This window comes from Populus trichocarpa, chromosome 12, assembly GCF_000002775.5.
Source record: "Populus trichocarpa isolate Nisqually-1 chromosome 12, P.trichocarpa_v4.1, whole genome shotgun sequence".
NCBI lineage: Eukaryota > Viridiplantae > Streptophyta > Magnoliopsida > Malpighiales > Salicaceae > Populus > Populus trichocarpa.
The window spans coordinates 14,360,521-14,384,917 of NC_037296.2; the positions used below are offsets into that span (position 1 = coordinate 14,360,521).

Genomic DNA, 24,397 nt, shown 5'->3' on the forward strand with positions numbered 1-24,397 from the left:
GCAAGAGTTGATGCTTCCTGGTGCAGGACATTTGGAGTCGTTGTCGAGAAAGCTTGAACTGAAATTTCTCATTTGTCAACTCGGTGCACCAAATATATATAATATCGTTGCCCGATTGAGATACCAAACTACTGATCCTATAATAATTGGAATCCTCCATTGATCAACCTTTTAATTGGTTCTAGCCTTCTTGCATCTTATTGATCAACCTTTTTTATTGATAATATTTATTTATTTTTTATTAGTGAATCTAATTTTTAATTAATGAATATCGAGTAAAGATAAGGTTTATAGCAAAGAAAATTCTAAAGTTGTGATTATGAAATTCTTATTACATCAAAACATTGCTTCTAAATGTTTCTTATCGATATTATATTGAAACTGAATATTAATTAGAGTTGTTGAGATTAATACATTAATTATGGTTTTTTTTTTATAAAAAGAAACAGTTGTTTTTATAAGTTGAGGTATATGGAGTGTTATACTTTGATCTTGACTGTATGTTGTTCTAATCAAGGATAACAAATTAGCAGATATTGGATATAACTTAAGCTATATGAAGATATTTGAGTAATAAAGAGAGGATTCATCACCCTAGATGAGTTAAAAAAAAATATATTCAATCTATTCTTAAATAGTATTGATTGTTAAATCATTGGCTAATGTGGGATGATATTTGAAAAAAAAATTAAATCTTATTTAAACAATCAATTATTATAGTGTTAATAACAAAAATAATTTAACAAAGCAGACATCATCTATGTTACAATGTTTAAATCAGAATATTTTTTATGAATGGATAATAATTATACTAAGAAATTAATCACTGAAAGGTTAAGTCAAATCACTTATGACTTTCATGGTATTTGAGGATGATGATAAATTGCTAGACATTATACTTGATCTTTAAATATAAATCAATCAATTATTGAATTGATAATAAATTAAATCATTTAATTTATATAATTCTATTTTATTTAGGATTATGATTTATATTTGAGTTAACTTATTAGAAAATCTAATGAGCCATGCACATAAGAATCATTGGTTAGAAATTAAAATGAGATGATTAATCAAATGTGACTTGATTGTAAATAAATCTTAGAAATTAAGGATTAGAATGTAATTAATACATGAGATTACAATTCTAGATAAAAAAAATCAAGTAGGGACTTGATTGAATAAATTTCTAAAATTATCGTAAAATAATATGTGTGATATTATTTAAGGGACAAATTGATATTTTGTCATTTATAGTGTTTTTATGTTTTTCTATAAATAGAATGTTATATCTTTTATTTTCTGTACAGTACAAAAACAATTGAAAAAAAAAAGAAAAGCTAGCACTCCAAGATATAATAACCACTTTCTTTTAAAAGGGTTTAAGAGATTACCATTAGAGATCGGATACCTGGATGATTTGTAATTTGCAACAACCTAGTATTAAAGTAATTATTCAAAACTGAAAAGAATATTTAATTTTTATATAAACTCTAAAAAATTCTAAATTTATCTAACGAGATTCTTGAGACTTTGAAAAATCTTAAATCTATCATAAGAGAAACCCAACAAAGGTCATACTTCCCATTTTCGTCTACAAACAATAGTGAAGTGTGAACACAATAGGAAATAAAATACATTGGCTTACGAGAAATATTTGTGGAGAAGTAATGTCATAGAAAAGAAAAGGAATTGTTGTATAAAATAAGTTGGACAACTCACTCGTTGAATTTGCTCAAGACAGAATATCACAACTGAAGACAAAAATATGAGTTGGTAGAGAAGAGAATAGTAAGTGCTTAAAAAAAGAACTTGCTTGGTAAATAATTAACATACGACACTGAAATAAATGAGTTTTTTTTTATGATATTTTACTGTTAATATAAATAATAAAGTATTTTAATATATATTTTTAATTATTTCATAATAAATTTGAGTTGTAAGTTAGTTGGTTGGCATGCGTGAAAAGCTAGAGGTTGTAAGTTCAAGCATTGGGGGTGCCTATTGATGACTTGTTGTTTATTATATTTTTTTTAAAAAAAATTAAAAGGCAGACCATAATAATAAAAAATTAGGGCTAAGTGTGCGGGCATGGCTATTCGATGGCTTTTGTGTTTTCTTTTTTATATTTTTTTAAAATATCGCATTCATTTGCTATTCAGTTTTGACATGATTTTTAAATATTATTTAAATTTTAATAATTTTTATTTTTAATTATTATATATCTTATCTAAAAATAAAAAAAATTATTTATAAAAATTCAATTAAAATATGTTGTTTATCATTCAGATATTTAAATAGATTTGGAACATGATTTTATTACTTTTTTTTTTTTTGGTTTTTAATCACATGAAATATAGGAATATTATGTTGATATTTTTTATTAACTTGCTTTAACAATAGTAATTTTTTTCTTTAAACAGATCCTATAAAAAATATGATGTACATTAGCGAAGATAAATAAGAGAGAAGTTGATATAAAAAATTATTATCTTAATATTAAAGAGCAATATCATAAATAATTGTATTTTATAATCTGATCTAACAATTTAATTTGTTAAATCTAGATGATTATTTTGATAAGTAAATAAAATTTTGTTAAATAAAAGATGACAACTTCAAATCTTACTGTGCCGTTTTATCTTCTTATAAAAATTAATTATTTAAGAAAATTTATAAAAAAAACAATATAAATTATATTTTAAAATCTCATACGCTATTGTATTCAACTTTGTCCATTCTCTCATCAATGAGAATCAATACGTTCTTCAGCTTTATACTCCTCTTGGCAGGCAACGTTTTCCAGATGATGTTGATAAGGAAAGGGTAGTCTTCGTCGGTAGCTAGTTTTCCGATAAAAGAAGAAGAAGAAATGCTTAATAGATCGCTACTATCTTTCAAAAAATGAAAGCTGAGAAATAAAAAAGATATTACTTGCCAGAGAAGAGTCAAATGTTAAGAGTTTATTCCAAGGATCACTGCATTGCATCAGTGGATGACAACTACATGTCAAAACAGAGAAGAAGAAGAAGAAGACATAGTACGGTCTCATAAGTTCTGAATCGTTTATACTCTTCCTTTTTCTTTTTTTTAGCATTTACAAACAATGAGGTATCTGTTGACTGTGGATCCCTTTGAACCCTCGCATTCATTCCTTCAAGGTTTAGCACTGACTATATGAAGTCACAGTGCTAGTTTTTTAATCAATGAAAACAAAAAAGAGAGGCTCCATGCCTAGTAGAAAAGGAGAGTTATTTATATAAATTATGCAACAGACTTGAACTCAGAATCTTTCCATATCTTAAGTCCATTATTGCTTATGCTAGCAATTTAGGTTTCTACTCTCAAGCTTTGGGCGTCTACTCCTGTCATTCCACCTTTTCTTCGTGGGAACAGTAACTATCAATATATATATTGTTTTCTCGTATATTTCTGTCTTCTCTTTATGTTCATCTCTCTTTTATGATGTAAAATATTGGTAATTGCTCCTGAAATAGTCTAAAATTTCTCGCTATTCTTGGCCTATCAAAATCAAGTCTCCCTTGTTGAGATACAGGAAGGAGCAAACACATTATTTAACTCAACGCCTGAAAAAACCAGCCAGCATATATATACTTGCAAGTTTAATAACTAGTCTTAAATTATATATCCAAGCTGCAGCACAGCAAGAACTTTTTATGATGATAACGTAAATCATAATCTTGGCTAGCTAGTAGTGGCCTTAATCTTCAAATGATAAAGTCAAAAGGATAGCCTAAGTGGGAATCTAAATCAGATGCCTACTTTTGATTGTGGAATTTTGAGTGTGCTATCAGCTATGTTTCATAAACAAACCAATAAAAAAGCAATTATCATAGGCAATAGAGAATGACAAATATAAAACGCAGCAAGAGATATGAGTATTGGGCTATGATGACATAGCATCTAAAATTTGATTCTCAATCAATTTGAAACCATCTAATTCCTTGTCTTGCAACTTGATCTTTACTTCTCTTTTTTTTTTCTTTTTTTTTTTCCTTTTTTGAAGGAATCACATTGTCTATGTATGCACAAGAGAGGAAGCAAAAAATCTTCCTAACTAGGTAATTGCTGCAAGTTGGAGTATAATCAATACATTATGGTCTGAGCTTTTGATTGAAGGGCATCAATTCAATCCATCCAAAAACAATATATTAATTTTACATAATAATTTTTTTTTCCAGAATCCCTTTGTAAAAGCCTAATATATTGAATGAGAGGATCCTACTAATGAATTCCATGAATCAATGGTTGAGATTTCTTAAAATCTTTCTATAAAATTAGCATTGCTCCTTTTCATCTACTTTTACTCGTTAAACTTTGATATTTCTTGAAATTGTTGTTTATACAATTTGACTAAAGAAAGAGCAAATGGCATGTTTCTTTCCCTCTTTCTATCACAATCTAAAAGTTTTTATGGATTGCAGAATCATTCACAAGAAATTAACAGTGAGACCTTACCTACCTACTTTCAAAAAGTTGAGATCCACCCCGAAATAGCATGTACTTGTCCCACTTAACATCCATCCACTGCACAAGTGCCAAGTAAAAAATGTTATGCATAGAAAGCTAAGGCTGAGCCACTCGAAACATTTGTGTTTTTTAGGACTATGATTCATAAAAAGGCAATCCTCACGTCAGTCACATGTAAGGGAAGATTGGAACTAGTTCCTAGTGATCTCTTGTGGCGGCTTCTGTATTGGCCTTTGATTCAAAAAAAGAAAAGGAAGAAGGAAAAGCGATTCTAATTTAGTTAGGGATGCAAGTGAAAAGGTTCCAAGAGAAGCCTTCCTTTTCTTCTGGCCTAGTGCTGTCTACCACGACATCATAATAGTTGCAAGAAATCAAAAGCATGCGTGTGTTTGGAATGTGGATAGGATATCCCCACGCATCTTTTCAAAATTTTCAGATTGTGGAGAACTCGTGAAAAAAATGTACAAGAAAAAATTTCTTTCACTACGTAGTAGGATCTATGTATATACAAAAATAAGTGATGATAACAAAATGTCCATGACCTGTTGGCTGCAGCAATCAAATCCCACTCTCTCTGTGCTGTAGTATCACTTTGTTTGGCAGCTCCATATCTGTAAAATGGGCATGTCGCGTTCCTAATAGGCTGCTTATTCAAGCTCTGCACCTGTCCAAGGAAAGCCTCTTTCTGAAATTTTCAGATCAAAGAACTGAAAACGAGGGCGACCATGTAAAGAAACTGTGCAAAATTTTCAGGAACTTCAGCAGGTAGCAAATGAAGAATTGTGTAGGTTGTGGAAGCTTACATACGCCGAAGCAACCAAATTTAAAATGTCATGGAACTGATGGTTTGGAGGCATCTGCTGCTTCCTTTGTGCTCTTACCAACTAGATCATAATTGATGGAAACCAGCTGAGGCAAATTCTGGAAATACAAGAAGTAATTCTTAATTCATAATAAAAACTTTAACTTTAATAACACGAATAATTATTTCTCACCACTTAATTATGCCACATAGTGTGTACTCAATACCCATAGATTCATGGGGAATGTCAAAACTCATTTGGCAAGAACGAAAAGGAAATTAGTGAGAGCGCTTCTAAAACACCGTTATAGAACTCTCAACAGAAGAAATTTATGGGCCCATTGATACAATGTGCAAGCATGTAGGGACATTCAAGAAGAATTCAATGAAAAAAAGAGAGACGATTTCAGTTTCATGCAACATCTAATTTTGTCGAATAATATCTAGCGTTTCTCACCTTAAATGAGAAATTACTAAAAGAGTACGTCATATCAAGAATTGGGGCGCCAACCTCTGCCAAGCTATCACATTCATCCCCCTGGCATAAAACAGTAAAATCATAAGGTAATGCCCATGGAGCTGCAATGGTTGTATGAGGTCACCTACATCAATTTGAAATTACTTCAAAGTGAAATAATTCTTAAACCATTCTACAATGACCAATGATAAGTTTTAAGTACAAGTTCCCATCCGAAATAATTCCATTCTTTTGCCATTAGGACAAGATGTTTCTAGAAATGAAGCTTTTGTTTGAATTGAGAATTTAACATCCTCTCTAAATCAATTCCTGGCATTTTATTGCTTGGAAAATCAAAAAAGAAAACACAATAATGAAAATAATAGTTTTCTAAATCAAATCAAAGAAAAGAGACAATTTCAAAATCAGAATTGTTGTTGGCAGCTGGCATTGGTATAACTTAATGAGATTAGAGCTCATGTGCCAATGAACTGAAAGCCATATGTGCAAAGAGATAGATGCAATATTCAATTGCAATATGTACTCACGTTATCATCATGTGTATTGCTGAATGAACCACTGCTGCATGTGTCTGTCAGGTCCTCAAAGTCACTGCCTCCATGCACATTTTCACCTTCTGGATTCCATATATACCGGCTCATAAAATAACTTGTGTCATGCGCTTCTCCTGATGGAATGAACATAGCCTGCAGCAAATAGGAGAACTTGCTAAGTGTTTAAGTATGACGGTAAATACTATCCAACAAAAAAAACCAAGACCTGATTATTTTAAAAAATATCAAACTACGACAACCTTTTGCCTTGCAAGCGTGTCCCAATTTATGTCTCTAAAGAAAGAATGTTTCTTAACCTGCCATAAGATTGACCAGTTTAATTTTCAAATCATTTATGCTTGTAAATAAGTCTCATCAGTCACCATAAAGAGTTCACCTCTCTAGCTCCTGTTGCTCCTAGCCTTTGAAGTGGATTTTCCGCCAACAATCTGAAAGTGAAGTAGAAAAATATTAATACTTTTCAAGTGAATTAACACTGAGGTAGAAATTTAATAACTTCTAAATTAAAAGAGGGGCTTGGTATTATCAACAACATAATTTGCATGTGGTACCATTGGAATTGATTCCAATGCATGAAAGAGCTAATACAGAGAGAAGCAAATTTTCCTTGCTTATACTCATAGGAAACTCAAATAATCTTCTGAATGAAATCATATGCTTCAAATACCGTTACATTTTCAGACAAATAGCATTTATATCTTAGGATTTCACTCAATCTTACTTGTCAATCAAATCACAGGCATCGAAGCTCATCTCTTCAGGAATCCTGGGCCAAGGAATATCTCTATTCATTATGTTGTCAAATATTTGCTGCAAGAGATATGGCCTATTAGTATGACATTAAGCTATTCGCATAAAATGTTCTGAAACTAAAAGGAAAAGTTTCCCCAAGGTCAACATATTCTTTCCAATTTAAAGGATAAAAAAAATACCCAAGAAAAATTAGAAAGCAAGCAATTTAAGATCTCTATGCTACATCCATCAAACATTCTTTGCACACATACAACTTCGTAGAGGAATAATTATATTAGAAATGGTAACTTGTGACATATCATACTACGCAGTGGTATATAAAAGGTACAGTCCATGTTTCATGTTGACAAAAAAGGTACTGGCAAATGGTTACAGCACAATTAAAATGTTAGGAAAGTAACTACAACCAAGTTAGTAACTTAACCAATATCAACAATAACTCATAATAAATGTAATTATTAAAAAAATAAAAAAACATCTTCAGTCTGCTGATAAAAATCATATAAAAGTTCAGGTTGTAACATTCAGATCACCTACCTGTGGAGTTTCTGCATTGAATGGAGGTATACCAACAAGCATCTCATAAAGAATAACACCCACAGACCACCAATCAGCAGTTGCACCTGCAAGGAGGTAATGTCCAGTGATGGAAAAAATATAATAAAATAAATAAAACAGAACCATACATCATGTATGAACTATCAAAGTAACAAAAGATAATTGCGAACCATGCCCCATTCCAAGAAGTATCTCAGGTGCCAAATAATCAGGAGTTCCAACAACTGGATGCTTTTGACGCTCTTCACTCTTGGATGAAGATTGACTTTTCAGTTCATCATCATCAAGAAAACCAGAACCACTGACTAACGGAACAGACAAATCATCTGTACTGTTGATAAGACCAACTTTTGATAGCCCAAAATCTGTCAACTGTAGCAGAACAGATACTTTTGGTGTCAAAAAAACATTATGCCAAGTTCAAAAACATGACAACAAGTAGAAACAATTAAATGCTACATACAACATCTTTTAAAGCACAGTGAGAGTTTCTCATACATATAAAACCAATTAAACACTCTACTCTAAATAATGAAAACATTGTTTTTAATGTTTTTCAGTAAAATATAGAACTACAATTAAATATTCTAGAAAGCATTTGTTGAAAGTACAAAAAGAAGAATTGTAGAAAAACAAACTGGTCAAATTGAATAACTATATGCAATAATGATCCAATGAAACTCAATTTAGTAGATAATAATTGTATCCAAACTAAACAGATTTTAGTAGTGGACCTAGCATGAAGAGAAATAGTTCTCTTCTGGTCTACTGCATGCCTATTCTATCAAACATACTATATACCACTAACCTTAATCCAAGACTCCAGTACATTATCCCTTGAAAACTAACATCGGTTATGACAGTATTCGGCAATTCCATTTTACTCTTCCAGATCAACTTGAAAATTTGTCCCGCACTTCATCATGCCACAGAATAAAATTCTCGTTACCTTAGCTCTGTCTATGGATCTCTCGTTAGCAGTGACATACAGCTATTATTTTGGAAACCATACAGCAATCTTCTTTTATTACAATCCAACAATCTTCCAGCATATATGGAACCTAAAACTTAATGCACAATAAAATTCCAGAACAATATAGTTTTGCCAAAACATATAAGTTTTCAATACCCAGTTCTGGTCCTAATGGAGTGTAAGTTATGGGAAGTAGAATTCGTAGACAGGTCTTTATTCAGCATTTCTAAATAAAACAATGAACCAAAAAAGATTCTCTACATGCACGCTCATGGGTTTCTCTAATATAGAGATGTGAGAGCACACACATGTGCTTTGCATGAAGACAGACACAAAAGACATTACAAGATGTTTCCTTTTCGACCTAGGAGATACGAAATAATAAAAGAACTGAAAATTTAAAAATATCAACCTTGATGTGACCATCTTGACTAATCAACAAATTGTCAGGCTTCAAGTCTCTATGAATGACATTTGAAGAATGCAAATACTCCAAAGCAAGAACCTGGGAAATAGAAAACCAACTATTTGTACCATTTGTTAGAAAGTTTTATCACTTGATATGTCAACGAAAAAAAGGCCACAGGAACAAGTACGCAAAAAAGCCCTTACAACTTCTGCAATATACATACGGGCCATGTCTTCATCCAAGCAGCCCAAGTTTCTCAATAAAGAGTACAGATCTCCACCGTTTAGATATTCCATGACCAGATACAGATTTTCCCTGCATGTGAAGGAGTAGAAAAATCGAACCTGTACAACCACATATACATTAGAGTGGCATGTTTACATGCAATACACCCATAAAATGGGTATATGAATTATGACGCATGCTCACCACAAAAGGATTGCTGACTGTTATGAGGATGTCACGCTCTTCCAAAATACTTTGAACTGCGTTTTTACGGATCATGTCAGCCTTCTTTAAGACCTGGAACAAATATTCAGTATATGATCATTACATCAAGTCCACAGACATTTAACTCTCACAAGCTTAGAAACAAGCATGTCACTTACATGCGGGCTGGCATGCAGTAGTGAATAGTTGTAATGGTAATTTGACAACAACTCAAATTAATTTTTCAGTATTCAATTTCACCAGCATAGCTGGGTTTTCCCAGAGAAGCAAGAGGCTGACGAGCAGAAGTGTGGTAAATCACCATTAGACTTCCTACAATGACCATTCATGTTCACAAAAAAATTGGAAAATCACAAAAATCCAAGATGGAAAATATTAACAAATTAAGCTACATATATGATCCCTTTGTTATAATTCACTAAGTACGTGTCTTTCCAAATTGGTTAGGAGTGCAGATCTAATGATAAACAAAGGTAATAAAGAAATAACGAAAGAGATTCAAGGGGAAAGGAAGAACCGGAGATACATGTGTTTTCTAGAGAGGAAAAGGATGAGAAATACAAAATAAGGGAATGAGAGAAATAAAAAGAGAAAAAAAAGATAGGCCCGCCAAAGATGAAAGCCCATTATATCAAAAAGCAATGCAATTTGGTCTAGAAATCAATGTAGCTATAAAAGAAAAGAATATAGTACTTTATTCTTATAAAGCATTGCTATTCAGCCAGCTTCTCTCAACTGAAACCTTTTCTCCTGCAACTCTTTGCTGGAACAGCCTATCATCCAACCTTTCCTTCTTGGTGGTGGAGAGTTATGCATGAATCAGACATATTACCATCCGTCCCTCTAACTTTCTATACCCTATCTAATCCCCATTCTCATCTTACATAAATTAGGTGCTTCAAAGATAGATGTATAAAAACCATGTGACTAAATAGACTTTTCATTGAACCAGAATTTGCAATGTTCTTGAAGGAAATGTGGGGAATACAATGCCTAGCCATATGATATCAATTCTACCAAGAGGACAAATAGTCAAATACACATGTTCAATCATAAGGACTAAGAAAGCATGTTCTATGCATTCATATATTTATGACAGCCATTTTCATGGTGTTGTTAGATGCTAACCTTTATAGCAAACAAATCACCGGTAGCTCTTTTTCTGGCAAGGAAAACCCTTCCAAATGCCCCTCTACTGATTGGTTTTATTATTTCAAAATCCTCTATAGAAGTTCGGTCTTTAGAAGACATATTAATAGGACTTGTACGCAAACTTCGAACTGCATCATTTTCCTCGGAACTATCTTCATCAGCCATATGATTTGATGGATCTGATTTCTCATCATCTATTTGTTTACAGAGAAGTACACATTTCTCCCTGTAGATTCAAAAATAATAATAATAAAATAGAAAATAAAGAAAGACACAATAAAATTTTCACTGGTGAAGCAATCGATAAACAACATTAAAGTGATGGTTGTTATAGGTTATTTTTTACTGATTCCATTACTAAAATTATTTAATTAGTTTCTAAATTATCAAAAATAAATAGACAAATCATTTCAAAAGATGCAAATGATAAGTAATTTAATCAACTGTTGCATGTGTCTCAAGAGATGACATTTTTTAAGAAATCAACACATGGCATGAAAACAACTATTGCAAATTTGTTTCTATGCATTAATTCTCCATCAATCTTTTTGAGGGCTCTTGATTAATTAATATCTTAAAATCAGAAACAATTAATACAGTCCAAACAAAACAACAGCTCGAACACAAACAAAAGATGAAGCAACTAAGCTGAAAGTTGGATTCTTTTAGTTATAGAATAAGATGCTCAGTTGAATTATTACAAATAAAACCTCCTGAAAAGTTTCATATTGACAACAAGGCTAAGACTTGGAAACTGACTTACTGAACTAATTTCTCTATGCGTCTTCCAAAAGTCTCTACAATGAGGGCATCCACCTTCCTATCCTGAATGGCATATTTTACGTCTTGTACAAGGTCCAGCATGCTCTGTAATGCACTATAGTTGCCACTTAGACTTGCAACAGAACGAGCAATATCCAGTAGCTTGCTTACCTGTCATGAAACAGTAAAATTAAGAAAATAAAAACAAAGAGCTCAATAGAATAACAACAGTTAGTCAAATGACCAAGTTCACTGAAATTTCATCATGTGCTAAATTTCCTAACCTAGAATGAAGTAATGTAGTACAGGAATCATTCATGCTGGTAAAAAAGAAGAAGTTAAGTGACTGAAACATAAGTGTTCAGATTGACTTTCATTTAAAGACAGGTATATTTAACTGCAGGTGACATGGAATTATGACCTACTACCGCTTATGATACCAAAATTATCTGCATTTGCATTTTTTACTGGTATTATTGAAGGGAGAAATCAAAGGTATACAACTCAAGAAAGCGCACAACAATCGACTGCTCAAACATCCTAGAAATTAGTGAAGGATGTCATTGCAAAATACAGGTTAAAGAGACTAAAGTTACGGTCGTAAGAACATCAACGGGCTCTGTAGGCTGTATGCCCTAGACTATGACAAAAACAGTTAATTTAAATGCTTTCTTGTCATAACATGCATCCATAATGCAATTTACATCAAGGAAGATTTTTTAATCAAGCATCAAGGAAACTGCAGAAAATCCAAATTGCCAAATTGTCGAAATCTTTATGGATAGGAAACTGCTTAAACCATGTTATGTAACTATTTTTTCAGTGTTGAGAAAGATAAATTCCTAAATGTATTTAAGGGTTTATTTGTAAAACTACGTGGTAGGAACCAAGTAGTCAAATTTGAAATTTTGAATATATAGTAGTTGCAGAAAAAAATGGCAAAAAAAATTAAATAAATAAAAGAAAGAAAGAAACACTACTACTAGCCTGGAAAGGATGGAACAAGCTTAAGCAAGAAGTTGAATGAGAATCTTTATTCAACTAAACTATTAAATGAGAAGGACAAAAAAGAGTAAGGCAACTATTGAAAGAGATAACGGCAGGTACCAAACTGACAAAGATATCCAAAATAGGTTCGCAGGAAGATAAATCCTAAACCAAGGTGAAATATAAAGAACAACAATTTAACACAATTACATACCTGATGGGAATTCTCAAGCTCTGCTATTGTCCTCTGTCCACTCAATAGCAATCCTATTTGGCTAGTCCTTGGCGTTAATAATGGTGTTCGTGGTGTCAAGCTTTCTCCTGATGAGGTTTTTTTGTCTACATCTGGTGTTAGAGTGGAACATGCTTCGCTTGAAATTCCTGGAAAAGCGTTGAGATCTTCCATCACAAAAGTATCAGGGACGACATCAAGCATCTCTTCAGAGCAGTGAGAAGAGAAGCTGTTTCGTTTTGTTGATAACCCATCTGATACTTCATGTATACCTGATGTAGGCAATCTTTCAACCTCAGGACTTCCTCTTGGAGTATCACAGCCTTTTGGAGTGCTTTTTGGTGTGCTTTTTGGTGACCATGAGTCCAGTATCTTTTCGAGAGTTTCCGCAACTCTTTCAAGTCTTTCATTTACACCAAAGCCTTTCAAGTCACATCTGTCAGCAATAGTACAAATCAGAGAGTGTTCCTCTACATGTACAATCGGTATTTCAACCTCACAGATCCGGCATATCATGGAATTTTCATATGCAACATTGTGTTGTTCCCCCCAGAGTCCCCAAGAAACTCCTTTTGTTCCTGGGGATAGAGGATGCTCTGGAGTTTCAAGATTTTCAGAATAATCATCCTTATTGTGAATTGGTTCTGATTTATCCTTTGAAGGTGTTTGAACAAGATCAGAACCCTTCCGATTTTTCTCAGCAGCGGATGGAAGTTTTTTCCAAGATGACATCCTAAAACTACTTCCAGTTGAATCAAAACTTTTTGCCGTGCCAACCTCCAAAGTTTGATCTAGATGATCTTGCTTAATAACCTTACTGTCTTGTTCATGACTATGGAATTTCTTTCTCTGCTTCTCATTCGCTGTCTTCCACCCCACCAATGGACCACTAAAGTCCTGCTGCGCAATTTCTATAATCTGTTCTGGATAAACTCCAAGATCACTACATTGATGAATACCCAGAATTTTGTCTTCATCATAACCATTCTCCTTTTGAAACTGCACAAGCCTAGTGCATCGAGTGAGGATAAATAAAAGCCGAGTGTGTGCTTGTTTGACAATCCCCATTGGAAGCTCTTGACGTTTATCATCTAGATTCAGGACGATACTCTCACATTTCACCCAAAATTCATTAGATGACATCTTAGCACATTGTCGAGCTACAACCAATAAGTCCTCCAAACTCTCTCTCCATTCAGGGTGAGCATCCGAGGTCTTTTCAAGTATACCCACCAAATCCCCAGCAAATATACCTAAATCACAATCAACTTCCTCCTTTAACCTGATGAATTTCGTCCTGATTACCACCATAACTTCCTAGTAATGTCATGGATGAGATTTATTTTTATCAAACAATCAAAATTTCAAAGGAAGACAAATAGACAACAAATGAAAACAAAAACGAAGTAACAATAGAGAGCACAACGCCAATGTACCTCCATATGACCAAATGCGCGGGACTTCCAAACTGGAAAAGGCCTAACTCCTTTGGAATTAAGCTCATGAGAGAAGCTCTTAACGTCTGGCTTCTTCATCCTTCCACTTGTAAGACGCAATATAGCTTGAAAACGTGGAGACTGGATTTCCTTTGCAAAAAATGCTGCCTGATTGCCCTACCCCAAAAAGAAAAAACAAATTTCATTTAGCTAATCTATTTAACAATAACATGTACACAAACTTATTACACATGTCAAACTATAACTAACAAATTCATCACCTCCATTGCTGGATTGAGTTGCGAATGAGTTCTCCGTGGTTTTGAATGACTCCACGAAACCTTTTCCCCTGCATTAAAAAATAATAACAAAAAACAATTACGAGTACAGTTGACATGATTTATGAAAAATAATTTTGACTTTGAATCATAATCTAAAAAATAATTTTTCATAAATAAATTATGATAAAAATGAGCAAAATGAAAAGTATATTTGACAAAAATAACTTCAAATAACTTACTTGAAGAATGAAGGTAACATAAGATCGAATAAATCATTGGTGAAAAATTAAACTTTTGATTAAATTTAAATCTTGACTCAGTTTTATAATAAATTTTTAATTTACATAAAAATTACTTCAAATCAAACATATTTAGAGTCCAATTGGCATGACATAAGAAAAGTGATTTTTAACTTTGAATTATAATTGAAAAGTTGTTTTTCATAAATAAAAATCCATTTGATATGAATTTAAGTTAGTTTTTTTTAACATTTGACTCATTAAAAAGCCATAAATATATTTAATTATATATAACTTTTGATTTAAATCAAGGATTTATTACAAAATTGAGTCAAAATCTTGATTAAAACAAAAGTTAAAATTCTTAACTTTTAACTTATGGATTCTAACTTATTCATTATCTATTCTTCAAAAAAAGTTATTTTGAGTAACTTTAACCTAACATTCTTTCATTTTAACTTAATGTTGTCACAAGTTATTTATAAATGTATCACTTTTCTAAGCTAAAATAATTTTAAATTAGAAGCATATTTGGTAAACATGACTTGAATCAACTTTTTTTTAACAAAAGATGTAGTCTCTATTTGGTATTGAGGTAAAACCTGTTTTTCATCGAAATTTGATATATATTTTTTTTCAAATTAATTTTTTTATTTTTTTTTATTGTTTTGATGTACTGATATCAAAAATAAATTTTAAAAAATAAAAAAATTATTATTTTAATTTATTTACAAACAAAAAATACTTAAAAAAAATATTTATCACACTCTTAAATACCCTTGTAATATAACATATACCCTTGTAATATAAGGTAGAATCCACAATCAAAGTTTAAAATTTTTATTTTTGAATGAGTTGAAGCTTTTTTAAATTAGAAGTATATTTGGTAAAAATCACTTCAATCAACTTTTTTTTGAATCAAAGATGTATTACAAGATAAAATTAACAAGGTCAAAAGTTAAAAATTTTAGATTTTGATTAAGTCAAAGTTTTGACTCAATTTTCTAACAATTTCTTTCATTTAAAGCAAGAATTATTTCTAACTAAACATATTGAAGAGTTTTTCACAAGTCAAAAGGTTAAAAATCAACTTAAATCAGTCTATACAAATCATATCGAACACAACCTCATGCATTTTGTTTACATCAAAAAATAAAAAAAACAACTCAAAAATAATTTAAAAAATTCATACTTGAATATAACCTGTGCAAAACAACCAAAAATCCTCCGCTAGCAAACACAATACAGCTTAATCCCTTTATTAATCTAAATTCGTTAGAGAAAAAACAGCAAGCGTGGGTCCCACACATAAAAAAGTCATTCAAAATAAAAATTGATGTCTCAATTAATCATATATGAAAAAAAAAAAAAAGTAATTAATTACCTCCAGCAAGCCTCGTTTCGACGTCAGTTTTATCCTCCTTATTATTAACCTGAGCATTCTCTAAATACGACGGCGTACCAGCAGACGACGAAAACCTAAGCGGAGAAGGAACCGGGAGGGATCGTGTTCTGATATGATTCAACCCGAGCGCTGACGCCATAATTATCGGCGAATTCTTGTCCGTTTTATAATTTCTCTCCTCCAATATCTCCTTACCGTCATTTCTACTATCGTAATATGTATCGCTGCCGTCGTCATTGTTGATTGATTCGGTGTCGTTCAGTGGAGCGTCGGGTTTCTGGATTCGGCGGATTGGAATGGGAGGGATTTTTCGGAGTTTGAAAGAGGAAGGAGAGGAGGAGGGATTGAGAGTTGACGGAGAAGGAGACGGCATCGTTTTTGACGACGATGAAGGATCTTCGTGATCGTTTGTCGACATGGATGTAAATCGGTACTGATTGAATTGATCAGGTTCTTCATTGCATTGTGAGTGTAGAGTGAGAATGTTAGAGAGAGGATACAAAGAGAAAAAACATATGGATAGAGAGATGGGAGGGGTAGACAGGAGAGGTTTTCGCGGGAAATGGAGCGTAGAGGGCGACACGACGATGAAGGGAAGGTTCTGTTAATTTTCTGCTTCGAAACGTGCTTGCCGCAAAGTTTTTTTTGTAAATTTCGGTTTTCCCACTATAGTTTTATTAATGTTACACTATTGTCCTTATATTTTAAAAGTTTTCAATGTTGCTTTCATAGTTTTTTGAAAATTCTATTTTTAATTTTCACCATTAAGTAATTTATGTTTTGAGGGTTTTTTTTTAATTTTTTTTGTAACATATTGTAAAATAAACATGAACTTGAGAGTAAAAAAATGAGAGAAAAGTGAGAAAAACTATAATAATAATAATAAAAAAAAAATAGCTTTAGTTATTGTAAAGGATAAAATTGAAACTTTTAAAAACTATATGAGTAACATTGAAACATTTTAAACTATAAAGGTATAAGTGAAACAATGATAAATTTATAATAGCTAAAATATAGTTTTCCTTTCAACAGGTAAACTTTATTTTTAGCCCTATAGATTCACCGATATCTTAATTCTATCCCTATAGTTTAAAATTTTCAATATGACTCTTAGTTTCTTTTGAGGAATTATTATTATTCACAATTACAATTCGCTGAATCTCTCTTTGGGTGTATATTTACTGACTCTATGTTCTTACGATATTCTAGTTTTTTTTTGTTAACTTCTTTAAAAAAAAAAAAATATTAGAGAAATAAAACTCTTGAAAATTTAATTAGAAAAATAATATAGTCTGGGAAGTTGGAGTTTAAAAAATAAATAAATATGCGTTAACAATATAATATTTATTTATTTTTAAAAGACAATATTTTAAAAATAACTTTATATTAGTCTCAGTCTCGTGATAAAGAATTTTAATTAATTATATAACAATATCTCGTGGGTAAATAACTAATTACTAAACTATGTGAGAGTGGAATGTAGTGATGGAAAGAATGTCTCCCCTTCATGGAAAGCAGCTATCTACAAACTATGAACAGCAACTTCAAGAAATAATTTTACTTTGTATCGCCACTATCCATTGTGGAATTATAGAATTTACTTCTTCCGGTTGCTCATCGTGTGGATATTGGCCTGAAATTTCAATCAGATACAAAGGTTATTAATTTTTTAATTCACATATGATCATCAAAGTTATCCCAAGATAATGCTTTTGGAGCTTGGTAAATTTGGACTTGGAATTGGAGATGGGATTTTTCATATTTTCATTCCCTGAAAATGGTGAAATCAATCAGAATTGTAAGGGAGCAATCCCAACCGGGCAATCAAGATAAGAGTGGGGGCTGCTACTGCCGTCCAAGAATTGATGAAGAGGAAGTGAGAGATCAGAAATGAAAATAATTTCCAGTACCAACCGCTCTGTAGGATCAGAATTTCATGCATGTTAAGCTGATGTGAATAGAGTCAGATTAGGGCATGCTTAGCTAGAAACAAGGATAGAGCTCTTAGCATTTCATTGGCAAGCGAATTCGTGCAACATTTGGTTGTGAACAGGAAGACCGATTGCGGAAATAGATGAATACTTGCAGCTGGATTGCAGTTCTTTAGATTACCAGCAAACTTCAAGATCCCTGAACAGAAATAACAGAGCTCAAAGAGTCAACTTGGAGGACACTGACAAGTGTGCAAGGAAAACATCTCGATAGATACCAAGTCAAGAATAAGGCATTTGCATCAAATTGTGTGCTGGAACAACATCCCCAGAATTTTTGACAAGGATATCAGACTCTCAGAGTGAGCTAAAGCAGGCCGAAGAACGCAGCAAGAGCTACAAGATAGCCTGAAGATAGAGACCAAGAACAATTAGAGGAGTGTTGAAGAACAGCAACTGATGATGAGTTAAGCGGATGAGGTTTCAAACAAGTAAACGGAGAAATTAGAACAGGAACATACCACCAACAGAGTTCCCCAGAAAATGCACCGCTCATTGAAAACTTCAATTACAAAATCTATCAAGAATTCATCCCGCATAAATTCAGTATATTCACTAACTTAGGCTAACATATTATACAGAATAAAATGAAAAAATTAAGCTGAAATGGAGTTAAAAGAAAACCAACATGATAAAATCAGTTTTCCACTGCAGACCTGATTGTGTTTGCCTAGAGTTAACCTCTGTGTAGTCTTCATGTTTAGATTACCAAAAGAAGGAAGGTGAACAGGAAAAAACATTTATACAAGTCAACGGAGAGGGAACCCACATGATGCAATAAGAGTTGTAGAGAACATGTAATTTCTGGTCAGAGGATAACATTGATGAGGTCGGTACACCATGCCACCATCAATCTTTCTTAAGATTGTGGCAAGCAAAGCAATATTATCAAGGATTACCCAGAATACATTTACAAGTAAAAGCAAAGGAAATGATGCACATCTTCATTTGCTCACACACCCACTAGCTACTTCTTTCCTGTTTTCTGTTTTTTCAAGCAATCTAGTTGTTGCAGCAGTGTTCATTCCTCTCTCTCCACTGATTTCCCTCTATCTTTTGAAGTAAGATAAGGTATTAACAGCTAAGGTTTTGAAACTAAAATTGTACATTACACCTAATTCTAATCTTCCACCACCAGAATTATAAAAACCCTCTTCCTTTCCACTCTATGCGTCAAACACTTGTAGCCAGTAGCAATACAGGCCATTTTATACAAAAACTACTAAAATGGTGCCACAATTTCTGTTATCATTTTCACTTATTCTATCCTTTCTTCTTCATTGCCCCCCAACCCTAGCTCAGTCACCAGCTGCAGCCCCAGGACCACCTGGTCCAACCAATGTCACCAAAATACTAGAAAAAGGTGGTCAGTTCAGTGTGTTTATCCGGCTTTTGAAAGCCACTCAAGAGGATGTCACATTGAATGGCCAGCTCAACAACACAAACAATGCTATAACCATCTTTGCACCTAGTGACAACGCCTTTTCGAGCCTGAAATCAGGCACCCTCAACTCCCTAAACGATCAAGAAAAGGCTGAGTTAGTGCAGTTTCACATTATCCCACAATATCTATCAAGTTCCCAATTCCAGACAGTGAGCAACCCTTTGACCACACAGGCAGGATCAGGTGGCAGGTTAGAGCTTAATGTAACCACCACAGGTAACTCAGTGAATATAACCACAGGACTTACCAATACAAGCGTATCTGGCACTATATACACTGATAACCAGCTAGCTGTTTATCAGGTTGACAAGGTGCTCCTTCCTGTTGATATTTTTACACCTAAACCTCCTACTCCAGCACCAGCACCTGAAAAACCAAAGAAAAGGTCTAAAGCTGCAGAGAGTCCAGATGCTCCTGAGGATAATTCTGGAGCAGTAAGCTTAACTGTTCTTAATGATGTTGTGTTCTTCGGAGTGGGCATTGTTGCAGCAATATTTTCTTTGTGACACAGTTCATGAGTTTGTTACAGGGATTGCTCTCTTTTTCAAGTGGGCTATGATTTTGCAGAGTCGGATCGAATCCGACGAGTGGTGTGAATAATTGCTGTTTTCGTCAGTCCCTTTGTACCATTCTAGTTTATGTTCAAGATTGAATTTTGAGGGTTTTTTTTTTTGTATTTCCTTTTCTTGGTTTCTTTGCAGTCCTGTTTTTTCATTTACAGATTTCATGTATTTTGGAATCTTGTAACATTTTCAAAAATCAAGGTTATGTATCAATTGTTCTTGCTCAAATGTTTTTCCCTCCTAAAGCAGCCAACTGTACAAACCACAATACCTCCATTGAGCACACAGCAGCCGATGAATATCTAAACTCTGACAAAAATCCAGCATTTCGTTTTTTTTTCCTCGTATTTATTGCTTCACATTGCAGATATGAAACCAAGACACAGTGCAGGGCCAAGAGATGCCATAAAAGAACTCCTTCACGAATTTTGACTCTCCATAATTTTCCATTACCTGATACGTAAGTGTGTTTGGCATTGAAGTAGCTTTTGCAATTATGGTTTAAAAAATTTATAAATTTTAGCATTTTTTGATTAAGGTTGGAGAAAGAGTTTTCAATCGGATCCATTTAAAACCATACACTTACTTTACTAACTAAATAGTATTGAATATGTGATCGGTGCAAAACACAGCGCGAACAAACTGACTAGAAATCAAGTCAAAGAAATGTGTTTTGAAGATTCACATCGAAGTTTGAATTAGAAACATGAAATGTAGAACATCTTACCGTGCATAAAAAGTAAAAGTTGGAAAGGGTATTGTGTATCAGAAAGGAATCTCACATTCACAACGCACTCAACCAGTGCCTTTAACTAGAATGCATCTTCCAGAAGTAGCCCCATGAACATCAGGGACACATGCAGAAAAGCAAAAGGCATCTTGATCAGAACAGTCCTTTGCATTTAGATCTTTAAACGAAACACAATCTGCTCTTGAACCAAATGGAGAGGCAAGTAAAAATAAACATAGAAGGACAAAACCAAAGGTCTTCTCCATGATCCTGTGAGAAATCTTCTGATTTTAAGTAAAAAGAAATACAGAATAATGGATGGATTGATGGATTTATCACAATGTTCAACTACTTGATGGAGAGAATTGTGGATCTTGATTGTTATTTATGGCCTCCTTATCTTTGATTATATTATCTAATAAGGGCTATATACAACTACTGATACAGATAGACACAATAAGAAAAGAAAAAATCATGTATTGCCCATTGAAAAATCACAAAAATTATCTAATCTATTTTTAAAAAAAAAACGTCACTGGTTACTGTACAGAAAAGATTAGAAATAAGCATAAACTTGATGACAGAGAGCCAAAGTTACCAGCATCCAGTTCCCTGATGACAGCCCCAGGACAAAGCTCTTTAAGCATAGCTAGCCACTTTGGACTCGGGAGTCAGAGATAGGATCTCTCATTCCGTACAGCAGAGAGATCAATCAGTAGCATATTCACAGCATTTCAATCGGACTATCAAGCTGTGCTAGGAAAGAAAGGAAAGGAAAAACACAAATTTGTAGTCTTTTTCATTTTACCTGTATGATTAGAACCTTTTCTTTGAAGCCTTCCAAAAGATAATTAAGAGCAAGTGAAAGATCGAAACGTCTGAATATACTTTCCAGTATCACCAAGACACCATGATCGTTGGACTTTTGTGTGTTAAGCACATGAAGTTTCTCTCTCTGGAACACTATTAGGTTCCTGAAGAAATTACTGCCTGCTATGAGTGTTTCAGGCTGAACAAACTTAAAGAACAGCAGGGTCTCCACTACCATCAACCGGATACTGAAATTAAGATAAATAAATTAACAAAAGCTAAAACAGGAATCCTCATTAAGGTTTCTTCCATAACATCTGTCATCTCCCGTAAGTGATACTCTAATTATATTTAGATTTTATATGATTTTGATATGTTTTTTGTGATTAAATATGGTTTAAGGAAGTCTCTATGATGTTTTCTTTAAGTATTTATAAGAGATATTTTAAGGAAGTCTTTAAGTTTTTTTAAAAAATTCTATTTAAATAGAATATTTACAATGATATTTTAAAAATAATCTAATTATGCCATACTTTCCAAATAAGATTGAGATTTATTTTTTCATATAATCATATAAAAATTATAAAGACATGTTTTTTTTTTGTATTTTTTATTGAAACTTATTTTTTAGATTATGATAAGTTCTTATTTAAAATATTATATTATTGATAAAAAAAAAAAGGCATGTTTTTGCCAAAATAAAAAGGAAATAAATGAATATGGAAAGGGAAGTTTTGGGTAAAGAAATACATTTTTTCTTGACTTTAAATCATTGAGATTCTTAAAATTATTTATTTAGATTTTCAATAAAAACAGGTCTTTAAATGATCTCGCGGAATCATTGTTTTTTACTAATAAACAGGGGGTGATTTTGCTGTTATTTCGAGATGATAGAACAAACTAAAGAATAGTTATGAATATGTTTTGTTAGAAATCTTTTGAACTTAAATCAAAATTAACTTTTACTTTTTTACTTGTTAATTCCTATTCATTCTACCTCTATTATTTAAAGAAATATATTTAAGTCTTTTTTCTACCAAATATACTTTTAGTATAAATGTTTTTGTTATAGAATATCTATATAAAAGAATAATTTCCAAATCATGATTTAAAATAAAATTTATTTTAGACTAACCATGTTAAAATTGGATATTCACCTCCTATGATTCAATTCTGTAAGATTATTATTTACTCTTTTTTACTCCCATTATCAGTTTTCTCAAAAACAACTTGCTTTAAAAATCTGTTTTCGAATTCTCTTCTTCTCGTAGATTGTGTATGATCATCCCCATGTAGAATTTGCTTAGTTACTTGTTTAGGATGATGGATTGAGTTGAGAGATTAAAAAAGGAAGACATATCATCTCATCTCTCCCTTCATTCAACCTTTCTATCATCTGTTAGGAGGGATGATGATGCATGGAGTTGACAAGAAAAGATGGATGAGATAGTTTTTTGAACCGATACTATGAACGGTGTCCCATGGAGGAAAAGGAAACAGCATTCAAATATTTCCATATTTGTAAAATACTCCCAATATTTTCCTTGCCGAGCCAGGCATTAATTTAGGCTGGATTTCAATATGTCATTTGTTGTCGAATATCTGTTTTACGTAATCCTCTGATAAAAAGCAAGCCCGCTAGCTCATCTCTATGCGAGCTAACCCTAGAGGATTTCGGTGCTTGATTTTGAGAAAAGGGGCAAGAAAAGTATAATTGGGGAGTCCAATGCTATTGCTAGGGATGACAATATTTGCATAACCAAGAAGCTGCAAGGCAGGTAGGACAAGAACTAAAACACCATATTCTTAACTGGAAATGGCGCTACAGATCCACCCATGCATCCCTATCTTCTTCTCTCTTCAAAAAAAACCTTCCCATCGTCTCCTTCTCTTGCCATTAAGAAAACCCACCAAACTCAAAATCAAAGCCAAAAACCCCACTAGTAATCCAACCCCACCTAATAAAAAACCCACCGCAGTCTCCCCTGGTCGAGGGTTTGGCTCACAATCATCTACAGCAGCAACTTCAAGCAAAACAAGTGGGAGTTGGAGTAAAAAGAAACGAAAACGTAATAGAAGAGGGAGAGCATCGATAGTTTGGAGGACTCCAGTTGAGAAGCCAGGATTTATAAGACAAGAATATGAGGCTACATTTAAAGAAATGAGTAGAAATGAGAATGCTTTTATTCTTGCCTGGATAGCACTTGGTGGGATCATTCTTGTGGAGGACCTTGTGCTTGCTGCTTCAGGTAAGTCAAAAAAAAAAATTAAGATTTTAGTTTTTGAGTTCTGTTAAATTTTGATGAACTGAAAGATGACAGAAATGTCAAATTTTGCTTAAAAGCTTTGCAGAATTTCGAGATTAGATTTTGTCGTGAATTGGGTCTAATTAATTGAATTCTCAGATTTGGAAATTAACCTCGTATTTCAATTTTCTGGAACATTAGATTTGGAAAAAAGAAAATTAAAATTTATTATTTAAATATAATATTTCTCTATATATTCAAAATACTAAAAATCTATTTGTTTAGTTTCTATAATTTGTACTAAGTTTGAAAAATATATTTTAAATGTTCTCCACGGTTTTTTTTTACAAGTTTTTCACTATTTTTTTAATAAAGAAATTTCAACAGTAATACATTTTTTTATATACAATCACTTTTTTAACAATGTAAAAATTATTTTTTTATTTTTATATTTAGTTAGTATCATAAATTCATTTTTATTATGAATGTAATAATAATATAATCCATAATAGTTTTTAATTTGAATATTGAGATGAAATTAATATTTTACAATTAGATTATCACAAATAAAAAAATATTAAGATGACTATTATATATTATAATTTTTATTTTTTATAAAAAAAATACTTCGGCAATGCATTACTAGTTCAT

General features: G+C 32.5%; 2 protein-coding genes across 7 annotated transcripts; one reads left to right on the forward strand and one right to left on the reverse strand.

Moving 5' to 3' along the window:
* Nucleotides 1-4,128: 4,128 nt before the first annotated feature.
* Nucleotides 4,129-16,659, reverse strand: LOC7482184 (probable serine/threonine protein kinase IRE). Of its 6 annotated transcripts, none has more exons than XR_002976966.2 (19): nt 15,942-16,652; nt 14,319-14,386; nt 14,038-14,214; nt 12,584-13,918; nt 11,384-11,553; nt 10,597-10,846; nt 9,448-9,540; nt 9,222-9,362; nt 9,022-9,114; nt 7,807-8,008; nt 7,616-7,701; nt 7,047-7,135; nt 6,702-6,753; nt 6,565-6,621; nt 6,299-6,457; nt 5,751-5,831; nt 5,295-5,412; nt 5,034-5,155; nt 4,129-4,548 (listed from the first exon to the last, which is right to left on the reverse strand). XR_002976966.2 is itself a non-coding variant. In XM_052446012.1 (18 exons), the coding sequence occupies exons 1-17, from the start codon at nt 16,378-16,380 to the stop codon at nt 5,323-5,325; spliced, it is 3,582 nt and encodes a 1,193-aa protein (XP_052301972.1). In that variant the 5' UTR covers nt 16,381-16,652; the 3' UTR covers nt 4,129-5,198; nt 5,295-5,322. The 6 variants fall into 6 exon arrangements, 1 of the variants encoding a protein (XP_052301972.1); XR_002976967.2 differs by having other exon boundaries at nt 5,034-5,176; XR_002976968.2 differs by having other exon boundaries at nt 5,034-5,412; nt 14,038-14,205.
* Nucleotides 16,660-19,073: 2,414 nt separating this feature from the next.
* On the forward strand, nt 19,074-20,188 carry LOC7482147 (fasciclin-like arabinogalactan protein 12). Its single transcript, XM_002318841.4, has one exon. The coding sequence runs from the start codon at nt 19,181-19,183 to the stop codon at nt 19,901-19,903; it is 723 nt and encodes a 240-aa protein (XP_002318877.1). The 5' UTR covers nt 19,074-19,180; the 3' UTR covers nt 19,904-20,188.
* Nucleotides 20,189-24,397: the final 4,209 nt, after the last annotated feature.